Here is a 21,505-nt window from a genome sequence, read left to right as displayed (position 1 = left end):
TATCGATACATAGAATTATAAAAGAAGCTTTTACTTGACTTTTAAAGAGATTTTCCATCAGTTTCGAAAATACCGCGGTAGAACATCGATCCTATTTAATTCGAGGTATCGTAGCGTCAATTTTCAACAACACGAAATCCGGATTCGCTATCTCACGAACGTGGAACAGTGTCCACGAGTTGGCTGAATCGTTCTGGCGCCAACGGTGCGATTACAAGGGACTCGCGGGGACAAGAGCTTCCAAATTGCGGCAGAGCGTTTCGCAACTTCGCTTGAAAGCACACGACGATATCCTCGAGGGAACCGAGTATGTGAAACATCGCATCCTCAAGAAATCCCCGCTGCCTGATCCAAAACGTGCTACTTTCTCTTATGCGCGACCATCAATACTGGACATTTTTAATGTTTCATTAATTTAATTTAAATCCAACGCCATGAAGAGCACATATATTGGGCTGGTGCTATCAACCACGTTTCGTTCCTATTCTATACGAGTTTTAGCTGGCATCATAGTGTTTCAACATCTGATTCTCCAAGCTAACTGGTTCGTGATAGGTGAAGGGAAATAATCTTCAATAATATGAAATTATAAAATTATTTAATGTAAATAAATTTAGACGTAAAGAATAGAATATAGGATACAATAGGATACAGAGATGGATACACAGGATACAATGCATTTTACAAATAATTATTTATTTTCTGATTATGTAAATATACTTGTAGAAAATTCCAAAGGAAAATTTACATATGTATAAGATAGGTCAATAGGCTTATAATATTTTAACACGCTTAATATATCCTTCGATAGTCACCATACTTGGTGTTGATCTCCGTGGTTGATCGAACATTGCGATCGCTCGGGTTTTGTTGCCATCGGGAATTTTCACATGGTATGCCTTAAATAAAAAGTAGAACGTTTGCTAAAGACACAAGATAACAAGTAAACTAACGAAAACGAGATCTGATAAACAGCTGTTAGCTGAGACAACGAGCATGGACTGTGTGATGATTGACAACTAAGAAGGGCAACTAGCAACTACCAAAGACGATTAACAAGTCACTGTCTATTTCTAAGAGACACCCAATTTTGCAGTCACCATCCTCCAATGGGTTTGTGGCGAGATATACCTCTTGAGCGAGGCTAGAGAAGCTAGTCGCTGTTAGACGATGGTTTGGCAACGAGATGAGCCAGTCAGATCAAAGCTCGACATCTCAAAGTAGCGAGAATTATTAGGCCCGGTACCGAGTATCTGGACGTCAGAAGATGCTTTGAAATATGACTTTATAATATTCTTTCAGCAAGGAAATGAACAATGACCAACTTCTAAGAAGACGAATTTTTACCAAGTGCCGTATGCGGGCTGCAAGCCGACCTAATAAGAAATTTGTCGAATAGCGCATTAAAATATATACGATGCTTCGCTGTATCATAAAATTAGCGCGTAGTATTCTATGACACTCGGAATTGATACAGAGGAAGAATTTAAGAAAGTAGTTCGGAATCGTTTTTAGTTAAAATCGCGCCATCGTTTATTAGCGTTTTTTAAAGTTACGATACCTTGTGAGAATTTTTTAGCTGTGAATGTTAAAATCGATGCTTTAAAACCTCAATATGGTAGAAAAATATTTAATCTTCGAATATATTTGTAATTGATTCAATGTGAAATCAGTGAATTAATTTCTCTATCTAATACAATATAGAAGAGCCGATTGCAAATTTATGTTGAACTAACAGTAGTATTTGTATCAACTTCGTTAAGAATAAAAAGATATATCAATGTAGTAGGAACAGTTCTTCGTAAATTTCACCGAGGATCCATCTTCCGTGAGCGATTCACCTTTGTTCTTGGAACACGTTACAATATCGATTCGTTGCTCGGAAATTTCATTCCGGCGGATCCTCGTTTAATTATCCACGCCCGATGGTAATCGAAAGCAAGCGAAACAAATATTGCATTCTTTCGAAAACATCGAGGTACAGGGAAACGCAACACACGGTGTCGCATGTACGGGAAATCGAATGGACTTTTCGGCCGCGGGTTAACTTCGTTTGATGGACGACGGTGTACAGAGGGAAACGAGTAACGAAACAAAAGTATACACGCGAAAAAGGTATAGAAATAGAGGAAAAGACTGCACGACCGTACAAATCTAGGAGAATCGCGGGAAATACATAAAAGCATCCAATTTCCTGTGGATACCTCGTCGAATTTGACCAGAACGCCTAGTCTTTCCCTATCTTTCATCGTTGTTACGCTTTTGTTGACGAGAAACGAGAGAACGAAGCAGAGGTCTCCGCTTTTATCGTCGATTCGCACGATGCCAAATAATGCTGAAGTGCTGCTGCTAAAGTGAATTACAAGTCACGCGAACCCCGTGTCGCCCGCGAAGAAGAAAGCAGCTAATTTCCGCCTTTCGATTTCCCGAACTATCCTAGCGAATTTATCAATTACGTGTGTCATCCCGTCGGTTGCGATCACGTTTCGTAGTTGCTCGTTTCGCCTTAGATCTGACAGCCACTTTCTGCTGTATCATCCTTTGTATTTTCTTTTTTATCTTCTTAGGTCGTCTTCGTCATTACTCGTGGCAATTTTGATCGTTTGAGAGAGACGCGAGCTATTCCAGTTCGATGATTTTGGAGCCGAGATTCTTGGTTCTAAATGGATCGTAATAACCATCGACGTGGAAAAGTACTGCATTCTTTTCAAAAAAGGAACAAGTACGGAAAACGTACATAGGAGAACTACATTGTCATCACGATGGCATCCGATATTTTAATATTCAGAAACAGATAGAGATTCTTCTATTACAGTTTACATATGTCACTTTTCCTTTGAACTCGCTTCAGATACGAAATGTTTTGCGGTGCGATCTCTTCGCACCAGCGATTCTACGTAGTAATAAAATTTTCAAAAGTTGTTTCGAAAGAAAAAGACAAATAAAGACTGCGGTAAGTCTCGAATCTTCGTAAAGTTTTTAGTTTCCAAAAAGTAGTAGTCAACGAAAAAGGTGGTTAATCTGCAAGTCAATTGAAACTCGGTCTCTCGAACGTCCGTCTTTTAAGTATCCCCAGTGTCTTTCCTTCTTCATTATTATTCTCTTAGCCGCAAGAATGTTCGACCTTTTTATTTCACCGTGAATGGTTATTCTCGAGTATCGAGGAGGCTAGGACGATGGTGAAAAGAGATGGCGACCGTTCGTTTCTATCGAACAGTTCGCAGCAAACAATATCGAGTCCTTTAAAAGGAAGAGATGAAAAGGCGCGAGATAATGAAGTGGCGTAAGCGAAAAATTTATTCGGTTGACCGTCGTTCCGCTGAAAAATCGCGGATAAAAATGAAATGTAATTATTTCCGTTTTCCAACTCATTCGTGCGAGCATTTTCGTCTTCAATAAAACGGAAGCTTTCTTTCGGGAACCTCTGAAATTCCCATCCCCCCACCACTTTTATTGTGCAGCCCGATAAAACATTTGAAAAGGTCCCTATCCAAAATGGTACGTGAAACGCGCAATTAACGCGCAATTACCAGGCCGTGTAGTCGACCAGTGCGTAATTGCATTCACTCCCAGTGTAGCCTTTAAAACAGCTTATTTATGAGCCCTCATTTATGGACTCTCATTTTACAACCATTCACGCGTCTATGGTTCCGGTAAATCGATAGACATTAAGCAGCCACCATAAAATCGACGATAGCTTATGATTGGTGTAACAGTTCATGGAACGATCGATAAAACGCGAATAATGCTTAATAGGTACAATAAAAGTCTTATCTGCTCTTATCTGCTTCTGAATATTGTTCCAATGTTTTTTGTGTTTTTTAATTGTGTTATTCGCGAAGAACGAGTTGATAGATTGCGTGAGTGGCAAGGATTAATCATATCCCAGCTACATTTTTATCGGATAATGGTAACGGAACAACAAACATTTGTGAAACTTCGAATATTTCGACGAAATAACAGTAGTTTTCAAAAAATCGACGCGCTCAATACGATTGTCAACGCGATACTTTTTACTAATTAATTAGCTCGCCAATAATTTCCATTCAATCGTCTGGAAATTCGCTTGACGTGCGCCGATTCGGAATGAAACCGTCAATCATGGTAATGGAATAATTCGATACTTTTCGCGAGTGTCAAAGATAAATAAATAACGTAGAGTAATTATAAATTACAACGAACGATTTATCAACTCTGAATTGGTATCGTCGAATCGTAGACGACTTACTGTAATTTTAGAATATTTTGTTTCAATTTTTATTCTGTAATTTACGTGATAAAAATCATCGGCGTTATTTATTGGGTAAAATATGGAAAGCAAATTAAAATTCAGTAACTTTTATTTCCGATTATTTCCAATATTTTACATTGAACCGCTTAATACACTTAATACTTAATAAACAGAACAAAGAACATACACGATACAGAATTGGTAAAAATTTCGATGTATCAATTAGATTCTTCCAATTCCGTGGAAGCAATAGCAAACAAAGGAGAGACAGAGGTGGAAATCCAACCGAGTTTAATAGACAGTCCCGGGTCGAACCGAGCGCGACCCGCAGCGACATCAATAACGTTAATTAACATATCAACGAGACAATCCCGGAGATGCGTTTCCCGGTGGTAATGCCTTTACTGGGATCATTCCATGTATCTGAGCTGGCTCATTCAAATCTTGATACAACCCCGCTCGTACGTGTACGTGTAGAGTCCCGTTCTATTGTCGCATCAAGGGTCGGATACGTGACCCCATAGTTCACCATTGTATCGGACGTATGGTTTTGAATTAATTGCCACATAGCATCGACAAGCCGCGGATTCGATTCCTCGTTCCTCGAGCTGTATCGATGAACGCATTTCCACGATGCCACGCATATTTTCCAACGTTGTTAATCCTCAGTCAGATAAAACTTTTGATCAAAGTTACGAGGCTGCGTGCCAGATAAGCGACTTTTCGTCGATCGATACCCGGAAACATTGTTCCTTTTTCCTTCCGGCTTGGTTTCACATCCACGTAACAATATTGTTAGATACTTTACACACTTCGAATTTAGGTGTTGACTTTGGGTATTTTGAATATTTTCATTTTATACTTTAAGTTACTGTAAGTATTTTTATTCTTGTCAATAATGGTTACACTGTGGTTTGATTGGAGATAGAATGGTATGATAGAGAAGATTATTTGAAATCGAATGATCGTAATGCTAGTGATATTTTATATGGATACTGTGAGAATGGGAAATCTTTACAAACGTAGATATCTCTGGTAGAAATATCATTTCTGTCGATATTCAAATAAGGCAAAAAGTTACTTGCCCAATATACAGATGAGCGTGCAGCATATTCAAGAAAAACCAGTCGATTGGAAAGTCAGTAATCACTTGCAACAAGTTTTCAGAAAGATGGAGATGGGAGAGAGAAAGAGAGAGTCAAATAGTTGAAGTTTAGAGAGTTAGAGAGTTCGTTAAAGAATCCCCAGAATTTATGCAAGTTTATAGCGGTGTATCGGAGTTAATAAGTATTAAGTGAAGTTGCCGTTAATCAAGAAACTTTCTCGCACTATGTACACAAACATTCCTACAGTGCCCGCAATTTCTTCTTCTCCCGTTCTTTTCTTCAAACTTGAAAAAACTTTCTATCCTCCGGTTCGCCATTCTTCTTCCCTCTTTAATTTCCTGCTTGGAACTTTGGTTATTTAAAGAAGCCATCCAAGCAGTTCGAACGTCATCTATTTCACCACGCGAAACGTTCGAGAATCCAATGAAATGCATCCTGCTCAAACACTCGCAACACGATTACATTTCTGAATAATTGCAAAGAAAAATTATGTAAGACGTTCTGAGCAATCATGTAAATGCAGAATCGATTCCCGTTATTTCTTTGTCGTTTCGTCTCAATGTACCAGCTAACTAACCGATGGCATTGCGGCTGTAGGCTGGCGAGTCTTCAAAAGAATTCATTTCCATAATTATCTTAATTCTATTGAGGATCAAAAGTGTGTGCGGCTGTCATTTGGCTTTTTCTTTGCCGCGATCTTGTCCAGAAACGGAAGCAATTACCAGATTGCGTTTCCTTCTGAATTTCATCTGCAGATATCATCGCGAATAATTTTTTATGATAAAAATAACACGGTCCAATTAACTCTGCGACAATGTCTTCATTAATTAACACCAAACTCTGGTAAACAACTCGCACGGAACTGGAACTCCCTTGCCGAGTCCTTTCAACGTCGCGTCGTCGTCTTCGGAGAGTTCTGAACCAGGTTACGTTATTCTTCCTGTTTCATCGGAGAAATTAGCTTCCCAGATATTTGTAAGATTGTACCAAAGGGAATTAAGATTTACCTTTTCGTCAGAACTTTTATAAAATTCGATGGATATTTCTTCCGCGTTTTTCCGGAATCCTTTAAGAAATCTGTAATTACTGATCTTTTAATCGCCAATAAATATTCAAAGACGCGGATAATTTTTCCTCGAAAGGTCTCGTTTTGAAAAATATATCGGACAAACTCTCTGAGAGAGATAATCCATATTTATATTTATTCTAATCATTCACTTTCCTGGAAACTTTTATAAAATCGCATAAAATTAGGTTCTTAAGTTTACCTTACGAACTCAAATCAAGGAAACTGCGTAAATTATAGATCGTAGCGGCTGAAGATTTTCTATGATCGTGACAGATAATAATCAGCGAACCGCGTTAAGGGCCGTTTCTCTTTTACAAGGGGAAAAGCGGAATTGCGAATCGAATTGAATCAGTACGATTCCATTCCAGTTGCGTGTTACCCATTGCGTAACCGTTCCAATCCACAGACATTTACAATTGCAATCTTCACGAAAAGGAAAACGAATCCTTTGAAGTTGCCCGTGATAGAAGTGCAATTCTGAAAGACGAATGCAACCGACAGTAGTTGTTTCGCCGTGATACGTGAAAAGTAACTATACTAAGAATATTTTTCTTTGTGATTCACTTATTGATCGTTGCTGTTAACTGACTTTGTCCGCGGGAGAAAATAAATTAAGGGAAAATCGTAATGTATCGATGCTTCCGATAATAAGATTTTTATTCTTATAAATTTACTGCTATCACTTTTACGTATATTGTGCCTCAAGAAACAAAATATTCACTATTCACCGCATTCGTTTGTTTATTTTTTTAAATACACGGATAGCAATGTATAAACGAAAAGATGAAGAAGTTGAGATACCAACGCGTTCGTGTCTCGTACAATAACACAGACGATCGTCAATATCATATGCTACAACTAGGATCAATCAGTATCGAGCACCATAGACGCGCATGATTGGTATCGACTCGTACAAGCTAAGGACTATTACTGTCCATTCTACTGATCTCAAACTTGCCAATACCATGTGGATACATCTCGCGGCTATTAAGTTTCGTGATTCGACACTTGTCTACCAAAATCTATGACACGGGCATTTAAACTTGCCTCGAAAAACGATCCACTTCTCCGCGCGATACCTTTCAATTGCAAATCGATTATTTCATGGCGTATGTGAGACAGCTTTCCAGTAACAAATTTCACTTCTACACTCTGTAACTTAATTAAAAACGACGTGTACATTTCACACTATCACGACGAAGAGAAACATCAAGTCAGAATTGTCAATATCAAAATTAATCGAAAAGCTCTCTGAAAGGTAGGCTTATAGATCTATTTGTATTCATTTTATAAATATAAAGAAACCAATGTTCTTTAAGAGTTATGATATTTATTATTCAAATGCATCTAATATTAACAGATTAGAACTAAAACTTTCAATTCAATTGACTCTATTCACGATTTTGTCGTATCGATTCCTTTACAGAGAGTATCTCGGTTGGTCTCAACGTCGAGATAAGATGGCGTTTAATCAGAATAGAATAAGAATAACATTTACTTACGTATGAATCGTCTTTTCGTTACAGATGCGAGGGTGGTTGGCTTCAACTCGAAGGTGGTGGTCGGGTTTGCGGCCCCAATGAACGTTTCGATCGACCTGTTGTGCTATTCTCCGATAGATCAGTTCCCATCCTCCATATGCAGTGAGTACATGATACCAATTACATATTCGTTACATAGATCGAGTTACCGTTTCACTCGCATTTTTATTTTATTTATTTTGTTTATTTTGATCGGATCTCTTTCGTTTTGCTCGCCCCTCAGTGCAGTTCGATATATCGAATCGGAGAAGGTGGAACTGGATTCCTATATGGTTTACGTTAAAATTAACACATTAACGAAAAATCTGTTTTTAATTAAGCATATTTTGCTTTATGTAATTTATTCAACATCGACAATACGCGTTGTTTTCCCGGATTATGGAATATGAACATTTGCAGAAACCTTTATTACATCTTGTTTGCCATGTATTATTAACGAATTCATTAATCTCGTAATTAACTATTATCAATGTAAACAGGATATCGTATGATTAAAAACGAAGAAAAACAATGGAAGTAGTATTTATAGCGAAACAGGAATTTATTTCTAGAAAAGTTAATGGGATGACAGTATAAGAAACTGAAGGGGATAGGTGGTTGCAATCACGACACGATTTGCGTTACTTACAAACCCCCCCCCCCAAGTATAATGGAAAAGTGCAATCGGAATGAATTGCTGCTTTACAAAATCGATTTAACATGGTTGTGCGAATTACCGTGGACGCGAAGACCGACAACGATACAACGAAAGAGATAGAATTCTGGCTCCATTACGAAATAGGAACACGTTCTTGGCTAAGTGCTTCTTATTACTCCTACCCGAGCATCGTTTCACTTAGCCGAACGAACAACGAAAGTGTTCGCGTATCGAATTTTACCCTTACACACCTTTGGCTTTTAACCGTAACGAAAAACAAATTTTCTTATACATGGAAATGTATTTCTTAATTTTTATGAGAAATCTTGTATACGATACACGTTTCAATGTACAGTTGTTTCAACGTGGCCAAAAGAAATTGTCTCCGTACGAAGGGAATTAAAGAAAGAAGAGAGGTATTCGTTGAATATACTTCTCGATGAAAGGAGGCCCTCTAGTAATTAATTGGATCTTTTTCCCTTTGTCCACCATTCACGCGACGTTATCCGGCGTTTTTACGTGCCTTCATTTAAATGCAAATTAATTTGCTTTCTCGACGAAACGAAACGGCTTCCCCATCGTCGACTGTTTCCAGGCCGCGATTACTTTTCGTTAGAAAGATCGTGTCGGGCGTTAAACTTCCTCCTCGATCGTCGTTAATTGCGTCCTCGTAACGCGATTAATACTCCAGGTCAGCCGGACCACCTTGCATCCTTCGTCCCAGCTAGAAGTCGTTAAGAATGGATAATATTTAATTGACAGTGTAAGCTATTTTCTGGTGTGACTTAATTAATTAAGGTAGCAGACGAAGACAAAAGTAGAAACTCTTAAGAGCTTGTGAATTTTTGTCAGACGTTTCCGCCGTAATGTTTCGTTATTTAATACATTCTTTTTTAAATACACCCTTTGTACTTAAATTATATTTAGATATAATTTGAAGAGCACAATCAAATATAATAGCTTGAGTAATAACGAAATAATTAATCGAAGCTTTACTCTTCTAAAAGATTCGTCCAGAAAAGTACACAATGTTTATTATTCAACCTGTTATTACAAATAATCTAATTTCAAATATTCCGTGATTTAACTTGCTCTTAAATAGTTCGTCTTTATAATTCAATGTATTTTTCCACAACAATGGCGAAGATGCAAATTCGATCAAACAATGTCAATGATGCTCCTCTTGGATTTTCCTAGAGAAAGAAATTTCGGAATTTGAATAATTGATTAACAAATTAGATCATAGAAGAAAAGTAAACTAACTATATCAAGACCAATATGCGTCAACGAACGAGGTCCTTAATTGACGAGAAAGCAGAAATCGCAAGAGATCCCGCCATATCCCTGGAAAACGCTTTTCCTTACGGTGAGCTTATTAAATATTTATGGCAGAATCACCATCTGCGATGTATACGCGTTCGTCGAACGTTGTCGTATACATAAAGTATCAGCGTTTTCACTACGCATCTTATATACGCTATGTCTTGTTCAAAGATGCTTCGTCGACCCTCGTGATTCTTCCTCCACGCTCAAAGGACCTTCGACGATTTTCATAGTTCCTGAAGAACGCTTTTCTATCGTTCAACTTTCGTTTAGTTATTGTTTAAAAGAGATTCCAGAAATTCTATAGATCGTTCTTTCGTAACTTCGTTAACTGGAATCACGCTAATACTGTTATGAAATTTTCTTCTTGTGCAAAATTAGATCTTAATCCTTGAATGTGTGTTTTTCGCTACCGTTCTATTGAGAAATCAATTTATCTTGTTATGAATATTTATACTACTGCTGTTGTAGTAAGTTCTTGCTTCTGATAATATCAGGTTAAAACTTTAGAAGCAATTCTTTTAGAGCATTGTGAGATCATGCAGTTTTTCAAGTACGTACAATAATGGTATGAATTTCATTACTGGTCGAAGACAGTTTCATGAAATGAGAAAACTGTAACAGAAGAACAGATCCATTATCTTAATGATCCAATGAATAATTTTTATACCAATGTTCATTAGCTTAATACACAGGCTGTTCGTGTGATTATTAGTCAGCTTTTTTGTCATAAGTGGTATATCTACGGAAAAAATAGAAACAGAAAAAGTTTTACCATTTTTTCTACCCGACACAATAGCGCATCCCATATTCGTGACATTAAAAAAAAAAAAAAAAAGGAAAATGAAGGTAAAATTTTTTATTCGCAATATTTAACAAAAAATAACGAGACTGTTCTTTCATTTTTTTAATGGAACGTGTACTTTTGTATCAGTAAAAACGACTGCCAATATGAATTTAATCATAACAACAGTATCCTTCAAATAATTGTTGATTGAGGGCCAGAAATGAAAAAGGTAATACGAATATTTTGTATTATTGCATTTCCACCTTAAACCATCGAGAGCTAACGATTTCTAATATCAATTTCAAAGTCGATAAGGATCGCGACATTGATTTCGATTGCTCATTTTCATCTTCACCGCGGATTCGTGGTCATCCGTCGTGTCACAGTCACCGCGTTTCCGGTCTAATCGCGAGGATTGGCAATTTTACAGGCAAACTAACAATCCGCGGAGCGATTCCGCCATAACGCGTTCTCAAAATAAATAAATCGACTTGATTGCGCGTATAATCGATCTCGGTTTTGCGGTCGCTCGACGTTCATAGAACGGTTCATCAATTTCATAAATTGTCGCGTGATCAGCCGGCGGGATCTGCAATAATCGAACTAGCTGTGGAACAAGTTTGTTTCCGTCGAGCGTATTGCGGTGACGTTAATTGGAAAGTAGAGAATCAGCTGATTAACTCTTTAGTTTGCCAACCATAATTATTTCGCGCAGATTAATCCTAATATACGCGGATTCAAAATAGCGGAAATAGCATTTTCCTTTTAATCGAGATCTATAGTAATTGAAGCTTTAGAAATAGTGCATTGAAATTCTAAAATATAAAACAAATTTCTTTCTCTAAATCTGCAATAGTCAAAAATCAATGTTGTAGAAATGATGTATCGAAATTTTAGGCCTCCGGAATATTAAATTGTACAATTTTACCGTTAAGCGCCACCTCTAATAATGAAAATTGGGAGATTTAGAAATGTGTAAACATTCTAGAACTTTAATTTATTCCATACTTTACCATTTTCTTTTGAGCGTAATCTGCAGCATTTGAAATTAAGAATTTCATAAGCTATACGTGCGGAGATTCTAGAATATCAGAATTTCTAATTATGACTTCTACAATTTCAAGAACATATATTCTAAATAAAGAATACGTACGTAATTTACAATTACGATGGCAGTGAATGTTAATCAAGTAGAATCTCCTGTATGTAAAATCAGACCTGGTTTTTGCAACGCGCGCCAGGGCTGTAAGCCACGCTTTGTTCTCGACTCAGCGTTATTATTTAAGCGGTTGAAGCGACGGTAATAAGGAGCAGCTGTTGTCGAAATAAAGTGTTTCGCGGGAAAGAGACGAATCTAGCGCGTTTACGAGACTCGGTGAACGTCGCGTGAATTTCGCTTACAGGATGCTCGTGGTTCTGGCAGAGGAAAAAGAAAGGGGGTGAATCGCTTTTGACCCCAAAATGTCTTCTATGCTATTACCAGCCACTTTCATGGGAGCGATTCGCCGATGGTGTTCAGCGACTGGTCTGCTCGATGAAATTTATATAAGTTACGAAAGTCGAGTGTAATGTGGTAAACTGGCGGCGCGCGACTGGCATAAATGTGCCACGGCATGATTTATGGCATTTAACTTCCGCACCTTAACTTCCACGATCTTGCTGTCTTTCTGCGAAATCGCGGAAGAAGGTATCGGCGACGGTCTTTAATTTACTAGCCAACCATTCGACTGGTTCCAGAAACTTTCCCGAAAACTGAAAGTCCTGACCCTAAAGTATCAGTGGATTATCCTGAAAGTTTCGGTGACTTTATTGAAATTATATTCTTGATTAAAACAAGCAACCGTCAGTGTGTTTGTACGTGACACCTTGGTCAACTTTGTACGTAAGTTATACTAGGTTAATTGAAGGTCGCTAGATATTGTTTTAAGATTATTTCAAAGTCAACAGGAGTCGTTTCGAAGTTGCTTTATGATCACTCCAAGGTCATCTATTCCATGGCCGCTTGAAAATTACATACATATACATATATATAATTTAATATAAAAGTCTATCGAGGTTATTCTAGAGTTTGTCAAGGTTTTCTTACGATGGTTTTAAGATTATTTAAAGGTAATCCGAAAGTTATTCGAACGTCAGTTCAAGTTCGTCTTTAGATAGTTTCTTTAATCGTCTTTAATTAGTTGATTCGAATCTCATAAAAACTCTCGTAAAGACAGTAATGATTGTTTCAAAGAAGAAATATTTCTCGATATACGAATTACCTGGAGTATATTTTAGCGTTTGACAAAGCGAAGAACGTACGACACGGGAGATACAGTTTTGGCAATTCCATCGATCGATTCCCGGTAAAAAGAACGTTGAATCTTACGATAGTTTTAACAAGATTAGGCGATATAAACGAGTGAATATCATCGAGAAATGAATTCCTGCACAAAGCTAAAATTATCGATTGAAATCCAATGGAACGTCATAATTGCACGAGTTTCAAAAGTAATAGGAGCATTAATGGGCCGATTAGCAATGCGAATTTACTCGGCAACTGCAAATTGCGCGATTTAACGAGCATCTCCGTAATTTGCCTGTCGCGATTTAAAATTCAAAAGGCACGCTCACGTTCGATATTGTACATATGCATTACTCTTCGTTCTTTCATCAAAGGCGTACGACTCCCATACGTGATGTTATAATAAAAAAAAGTTCCAGCTGCTCGTTTCCATAAACGTTCCGACGGCCTGTTCGTTCCCTGTGCGGTTCCGTTGAGTCGAAACGAATTATTCCACTCGTAACGTGTTCGCTGTGGCTCTTTCGAAAACTAATGTTTTTTTAAATTCAACGCGCATAATGCAGCTAAAACGTATAAGAGCGATAAAGAAATGTTGCAATTGGAGTTGGCGAAATGCAGAAAGTTCAAAGACGCGAAAAATAATAACATTTTTCTTCCCTCCCAATAGTGAACGTATCGTGTCGCATGTTTCGATACACGTGATTTTTGATAAAATTGCCGCTTGAAATTTGAACGTCCCTTGCCGATTTTTGCACCGCACGTTTGATGGAAACTTTTACAAGATTAAAAAATATCAACATTTATGTAGTTTTCTTCTTGGAAAGGCTCGGAAGATCTAAAATTCTTCAAGCAACGTATGTAATTCTAAGATAATTCTAAGACTAGTGGTTTAAAAACTGTGAAAATGCCAGTTAAAAGATAGCGATAGTTTGTTGAGTTCGTTGTGAAATTTCGTAACTTGTAAAATCTAAAATGTACCTGCTGATTACGTAACCAAAAAGCCCGAACATACCGTTCGTTACCAGGGAAGTTAGTTTGATTTGATTTTCCAAGAGCGTTCTACATACGACGAGAAAAAAGTTAAGTGGATGTTGAAGGGGAGCGAGAGAGGGCGCGTTGGCAGGCACGAAAGCGGAATTCCTCGAAACGAAATCGTTGTCTACGAGTAAGTTTATGTCGAACGGTTATAGAGTTAAGGAACAATAAACTAAGCGTAGCGAACACGAATTTCCAGTTTGGATTTCCAACGTTTCTAATTTATATCGTAATTCGTCTCAAATACCATTGTTTCAATTCCACTGCATTTCCATTATCATAAAAGCGATTTCAAATATTTGTATCGAGGCATCTATCGATTTCTACGTAAATAGAGGAACAAGCCAATCGGATAATCGATATTAATAACGATTCGACTCGACACATACAGATTGGAAAGTATATCGAGGAAAGAAATAAATTTCCAATTTGAACTGATTGAGTTTTTCCTGGATCGCGAATACCGATGCTTCCGGTTTTCGGTTCGTTTCACGTTGCTACGCGGACTCGTTTAACTTCCGCAAACTTCAATGCCCGCAATAAGATCGATATCTCGACAAAAGACGTTATCTCGACATTAGACGAATCAAAAGATGACGAGGGAAGAAAGGAGATATACAGGAGGCTTCCCACCATTCAAGTCCACCGTCGCTTCAGCATCAACTTCTCTCTCGGTGGATGAAACTTGCACGCCCGTAAAAAGCGTTCTCGTGAAAAACGACGTATGTATCGGGTTTACTGGGGAACGACGTCGAGGATTCTATGCGATTGTGCTCACAAAGAGGAATTCGAGAAACGCGGGTAGTTGTGAGTGGCTAGATCAATGGGAATAGGTTTGCATTTGTACTTTATCCCTATCTGTAAGAACTTTCAAAAGAGAGTAACGATAGGTATTTAGAAAAAGTAAAGACAGTCTTGAAAAATGAATTAATTTATTATTCATTGAAACGTAATCGTTGAAGCAAAAGATCGTAACAATTTTAATCGAAGCGATGCGATGAAAATAAATACGTACGATAATTTTATAAAATTTCGGCATCGATTTTTGTAATTGTAAGGTAAAAGATCCGACACATCTCTGATGGGTATAATAATTCCATTGTTAAATAAATTAAATCTCCATCTATTATCTCCACTAAATGATGATAAAACAGCATTTTTAATCATACTGGCGACACTATTTATCGGATTTCATATAAATTAAGCTTACCACGGTATTTTTATAAAAACGCTTAACACAGAAATTGGCTGCAAACATCACTTGCGATATTCATCCAAGATAACCATATTTCACGATCCTTCTTTCGTTCATTAAGCGACGCTTTATTAAAATATCGTCATTCGTTAAAAGCTCATGGTAATTTTGCAAGGGAGTAAACCAAGACCAGGATGGCTTAAGGATAAATGAAGCTACGAGAGTAGCCAAAAGGAGCGAGGAGTTACGTTAAAAATCCTAAAAAGAGCAGAGAGGGAGAGAGAGAGAGAGAGATCCACGTTTCGTAGAGAAAATGCGGCAAGCTCGAAGTAACGAAACCGTATCTCGTCTCGGTGGAAAATGAAACTCGAGCACGGAAGAACTAGTGGCGAAACAGAGGGAAAGGTGGAAAAGAAAAAGCTGGTTGGAGATTCCTGTCGAATTGTGATGTCGGTTTTGCGCGTGAAAACCACTTCCGCTGCTTTTCGACCTCCCTTTTTTCGAGAGGCGCTCTGATTGGATGGATGCGGGTTGGTGCCACGTCTGCATCTTTTCGATTCGCGAATCGGCGAATTTGTCGCGCAACGAAATTGCCGGACCGGCGACAACCGGCGGAACGACCGAACCAAAGAAACGAACCGGAATTCAATCCATTATGTTCCATCGTCGCGTCTCGATCCAATACGAGAACATACTTGCACCGAACTTGCTTCCGACCCTCCAACTGAATGACGGCGCGTCTCGAAAGTCTTTCCGACTATCTTCAGTGCTTTTAATTGGAATGACGGTGCACGCTTAGCTCTTCGGACACTTTATTGAATAAACGAGTTTTTGCAGAAATACAATTTACACAACAGCGTCCTAATGTATCTTGATAAACTGCTATATTTTGGGAAAAAGCACAATTCGAAAAATATATTTTACCCTTGAATGCCATTGAATTTATTAAAACACTTTTATAATAATTAGGTAGGTCCAAGTTTATTAAAGTATTTTCTATGTCTACAAAAATTGCATATTATGAAAATGAATTTTATAGAACCTGATGAAAAGACACTTCGTTGGAAAATAAGAATATGTAGAAATACTTGCTGTAGCCACTGTAGAACTAAACCACTACGAGAATACAATTTTTACTTTCTGTAACTTTTCCCAATTTTATACGAATTTTTTCAAATGTCGTAAAGAGAGAAAATCTCCAAGGAACTAGCGCACGAACGTTGATGCACTTTTAAAGAGAAAACGATGTATCCTTTCGAAGAGTGCTATCAAGAAGGAAAAGAGTCAAACTACCCAATCTACCCTAATCACTATTTCATTGCACCCGATCTGACACTAAGCGTATCTCTGTAACAAAACCGCGCTTGTTCGATCCACTTCGTACGCATGCTCTAGTCATCTTCCTAGTTTGAAACCCTGTAAGCTCAACGCTAACCAGAAAAGATCTACCATTCGCCGTTTCGATAAGGGGATTCCAACTTTCCTAACTCCGTTCTGTTCGCCTAACATCCAATCGCTTGGAACGTGGAAGTCAGCCGTGTCATCTCACCCTTCGTATCTTGAAATCGTCTTAGGCCCTCTGCAGACGAATATCTTTGCAATTTCACGGATATTCGGGGATTTATATTTCCAATGGTTCGATATATACGAGCATCCTGTTATCGGAAATTATAAAAATTCCAAATCGCACAGTTAGCAGCAATTAACATTAAACCAGATTTACGAAAGCGATTATTTTGCTATTTTTAAGTTCAACAATTTCAATGCGCGTTCTTAGTTATATCGTCTACTGTAATTTATGTAGTAACTTAATGGGTCTTTAGAGTAAGGACAAGTAATGATGTTTTGGTTTAACAAATAATATTCAAAACAACGAACTGATCACAATATTGTCGTACGTCTTATTATCATACTCGACTCTCAACTTCCCGATTCATACTCTCCGGCTCCTCCACTCACACTCTCCGACTTCTGCCGTCACTCTCTCTAACTTCTCAACTCACACTGTACGATTTCCCAACTAACTAATACGCCCTGGGCTAGCATCCCTTTGTCTTTTCTTAGCCCCACCACGCGTGTATTCCACGAAGGCCCGTGGCCAGGGTCACGTAGGCCTTTTCTACGAAACTATTCACTTGAAGGACCGACGACACATTGATGGATCCGACGGCGTCTCGGCTCCCGTGACATTGTTTATGGCTCGACCGATATCTTATGCCTTTTGTCCACGATACTACATTTATTGCTTGGAAAGCTCCCAATTTTCACGTATTAACAGAGCATTCGAGATTTCTTTTAAATTAAAATTCATGTAAACATTCTTCTACGTATCTAACTGACCAATTGCGAGAAGAGTCCGATCCATCCTAATTACTATTTCATTGTTTCTCGATAGAAATTAATGTATCATAAAAACAAGTAACTACCAATAATTATCCAATTATACAAAGTCCTAAAGAATTAACAATTGAATAGTTAACAAAACGATTTTTATTCATCTATCGTTAGACACATCACAAGGCGAATAAAGTTAAGAGAACAGATCTCAATCTGCCTTAATCGTGACAGAGAAATTAGATTTCCTGTTGTCTGATTAATCACGCTTCTATCCTATTTCAATGGCGATCCGGATGGAGACGAGCACGATAAAACGAGAAGGAAAGCGAATCGAGCGATCTGTCTGGTACTCGAAGACGCGTTTCTTCTTTCAGCAGATAGAAAGATATAGGTAGAATACATTTTTCGAGATAATTTCCTGTCAGAAGACCCGTGGGAAGGACGTGCTCATCGGCCAGTCTGGAATAAGGTCGAAATACGATGATAGCAGAATCGAGGGCGATCTAGAGTTCGAGTCGACTCACGAGGAGAGCTTTCTTAGCGAATAGAATGCTCTGCAGGCTCGCGATTTATTCGACGCCACCTGACGAATATTTTATTAACCAATTAGAACGATTTATGAACGGATGGAGAGAGATTCCAGGGCGATAAGATTTTGCCAAATTCCGGCTGGAAATTTACTGGATTACGAGGAAACGGGGTCTGGATAATTCGGATAGAATTTTGTAATTTCATAATAAGGGTGAAATATTCTTCTAATTCGACGGTTGAATGACGCAGTTACTTACGTTAAGAGGTTTGAAGTATATGGATCGAATCAATCTCGAGATATAAAAATCGTGGAATTTGTACGGAAAATATAGCTATACAATTGAAGATGAAAGGATATTCCAACTTTTATATACAATATCTAACAAGGTTCGATTTTCTATGAACAGCATTCGTCGCATTTGATGTATTCTTAGTAACAAAAGTGTTTTCAATGATTCTTTGCCACCAATTTATAAATCTAAAAATTAAATTAAACATCGTTTAACGTTCAATTCAAAGGGTTTTACGTAACTGTGAAAAAAAACTTATAGTTGGCTATAGCTTCTTGAAATTATATATTTGAAAATTAGAAACAAATAATAATTATACATGAATCAATTAATAGAATAATAGTACATTGATGAATTACAGTAAAATAACAATCGGTAGATAAAACAAGGGATATTTAATAGATTGTATTTATAGAGTGTCGAAGGAGCTTAACTTCCCAGAATTTTAATCGTGAGAAGATTACACCCCATAAACCTGCTGGAAATACTTGAATCGATTATTTTATAAAACTGTAATTTTCCAAGGAACTATCCCACTCTCTGTGTATCGTCCTTCGAAACCTGAAAGAAGTTGAAGCAGCCTCGGATCAACTTCGTACAAGCTCGTCCGAGAGACTAAGATAAACGCCGGTCCTGGAACTTTTAATGAGCGCGTAACAAAGTTATATACAAGGAATAAAGAGTTGGCAGAAAATCGTGAAGAGTTCGCGATTAAGACCTCGCTCTGTTTGCGTGAACTTTTATCACCATCGACGCAACTATTACGTGCGTACACGGGCTGGCCTGGTTCGAACGCTCGACTATCATTTTATAGCTAGCTACATCGAGTTCGAATCAAAAGCTCTTTTCTCATCTTCGATATCGTGAATCGCTTAATTCCACATAGCAGGAATTTTCCATTTTTTTCTGTTACCATACATATAGATGGAAGATTATATGTGAATTTAATTTAGGAACGAGGACAAGTATATGAATATATATGTTTTTTCTAAGATTGAAAGGTCTAGGATATACAGTGGCACATTCATAGAATATACAATGATGACAAGCAGTAACGCAGAAGAGCTTTCTTTTCATAAAAGTTTGTGTAAATTTGTAAAAAAAAAAAAGCGGTTCTGTATTTAACACGCTCGTAAAATATAAAAAGTAGAGATTCATATTTTACAGCTACTTCAACACAAGAAATTCAAACATTTATATCTTAAACTTGGAAGTTGTATTTTACAACGAAATTGAATAAGAAATGAATTTATCTACAGACTTAAACAAAAATCTGGCACGCGCACGTTACTTTTGTTAACCATTTTGTAATTCTTAAATGGAGCGTAGACATAATTCTTGTTTTCTATGTGCTTGTTTTCTAAATAAATGGAGGAAACAGAGACTGAAGACGGGAGAAAACCCCTAAAGGGGAGTGCTTAATTTCTCCAGAGCTTCTAAAAATAATTTATAGAAACCTAAACCTTGCGCGATAAAAGGAAAGAGAAATATCTTTAAAAACAAAGAGCCAAGGCAGAGTTCCCGTTCCATGTGATAATTTGCCCCCGTTTCTTCCGCTTGAACACTCGAATCCAGGGTGTTACCATATAAACGACGCGGCGTATAAATAACCGGGTCGACCAATTTCTCAAGCCGCAATCCTTCTAATGCTCGGTTTCGTTGCGCCCGGAAGTGGCTGCATTAGGAAAGCGAGAAACGTTGTAGCGTAACACTTCATTGCGAAAATTACGTGATGCCGTTCCCTACCGTAGCTGCTCTTACTATTCGCGTTAAAATGAAGAAGGAAAGAAAAATATGCACCTACCACCTATACAAACGCGTACATACATTACATACGTGTGCAGCGTGTAGCTTCTGTTCAACTGAGATATTTCCGTTACATTTAGAATCATGGATCAAAAGTTGTATAGATACGAACATATAATATATAACAAGAAGTAGTGATCCTTTTAGGAATGTGGAAATTTTAGTAAGTTACAGAAACTTCTTAGTCATCACCGTTTTATTAAATAGTGTTCTATACGTTTTTTAATTCTAATGGGAAACTAATTTCAGAGATGTTCAGATTTCAATGATCCATAGTAGATCATTTGTTAATTGTAATACATGTTGCAATCTATAATGACTCTTTTTGGTAGTTTTTGATGCACAGACACCCTCAGTTAGTTACTGTACTATACAATAAAACTTTGGAATTTGACATAACTAAAAGACTAGATCAAAGTAAAACGGTAAAAGCAGAGTTTCATTAAAACAAAAAGAGTACAATTACACTTCGTCTGTCTGTAACGTCAATCCGTCATAATTGCTCCTGGTATTTTTTGATATGCAGAGACTGTTAGTTACTGTACTATACAATAAAAATTTCGGAATTTGGCACAACTAAAAGACTAGATCAGAGTAAAACGGTAAAAGCAGAGTTTCATTTAAAAAAAAAGAGTACAATTACGGTTTACAAATACGTCAATATATAAAATGCATAAAACTATGCAGTAATTCGTACTATTTAATTTTACCTGAAACTTTCTTCTATTATACATCTAACGGTCTGGAGAATACACCTTTTCCAAATTGCACGGCACATCATGTATAAGCTTCTGCACACAACAGATAGAGGAGAAGGCGAGAAAAGATGGCGCGAAGAAAGATAGAAAAGCGAGTAGAGAGAGAGAAGAGGGCATCAAGTGGATCTAGAGTGTGCAAATTACGGGACTATGGCGCTAATGTTAACTACACGTTTTAGTAGCCTTGTTACCAGACCATCCTGATGCAGTCGCTTTCGTTGAGAGAACAGGACGTCGTTAATCGTGCTACTTTTAGATACCATTGTGCCATGTTCTGCGTTTCTTTCGCGCGTTCTCCAGCCTTTGAACGTTACAGCGTTCTCGGAGAAATGACAGTTTTAACAAAAAAGAGAATAGGAAAGACGACAAAAAATAAATTAGAGAAAAATACACGCGACTAACTGGCAGCAGCAAGGTGCTCGTATATCAAAACTGCAACATTATTTTAATTAAAAAGTTTCTCCCTTGAACGTATCAGCTATGGACATTCAACGTCATTTTCGTTACAGCGATCCTTCATTGTAATTTATTTTGGTTTTTACGCAGATTGTAGTGTTTGAAGAGGGCGAGAGACA

The 21,505-nt window shown here is 37.6% G+C and overlaps 1 protein-coding gene across 13 annotated transcripts in view; it reads left to right on the top strand.

Moving 5' to 3' along the window:
- LOC126918437 (uncharacterized) overlaps positions 1 to 21,505 on the top strand; it is a 266,330-nt gene that overhangs the window by 123,390 nt on the left and 121,435 nt on the right. For all 13 annotated transcript variants that reach the window (XM_050726334.1, XM_050726326.1, XM_050726332.1 and 10 more), the window contains exon 5: positions 7,933 to 8,049. In XM_050726334.1, the coding sequence (XP_050582291.1) occupies positions 7,933 to 8,049 (117 nt within the window). The remainder of the gene's footprint in view (positions 1 to 7,932; positions 8,050 to 21,505) is intronic.

Source organism: Bombus affinis, chromosome 7, assembly GCF_024516045.1.
Source record: "Bombus affinis isolate iyBomAffi1 chromosome 7, iyBomAffi1.2, whole genome shotgun sequence".
Lineage (NCBI taxonomy): Eukaryota > Metazoa > Arthropoda > Insecta > Hymenoptera > Apidae > Bombus > Bombus affinis.
This window is presented reverse-complemented; position numbering and strand designations above follow the sequence as displayed.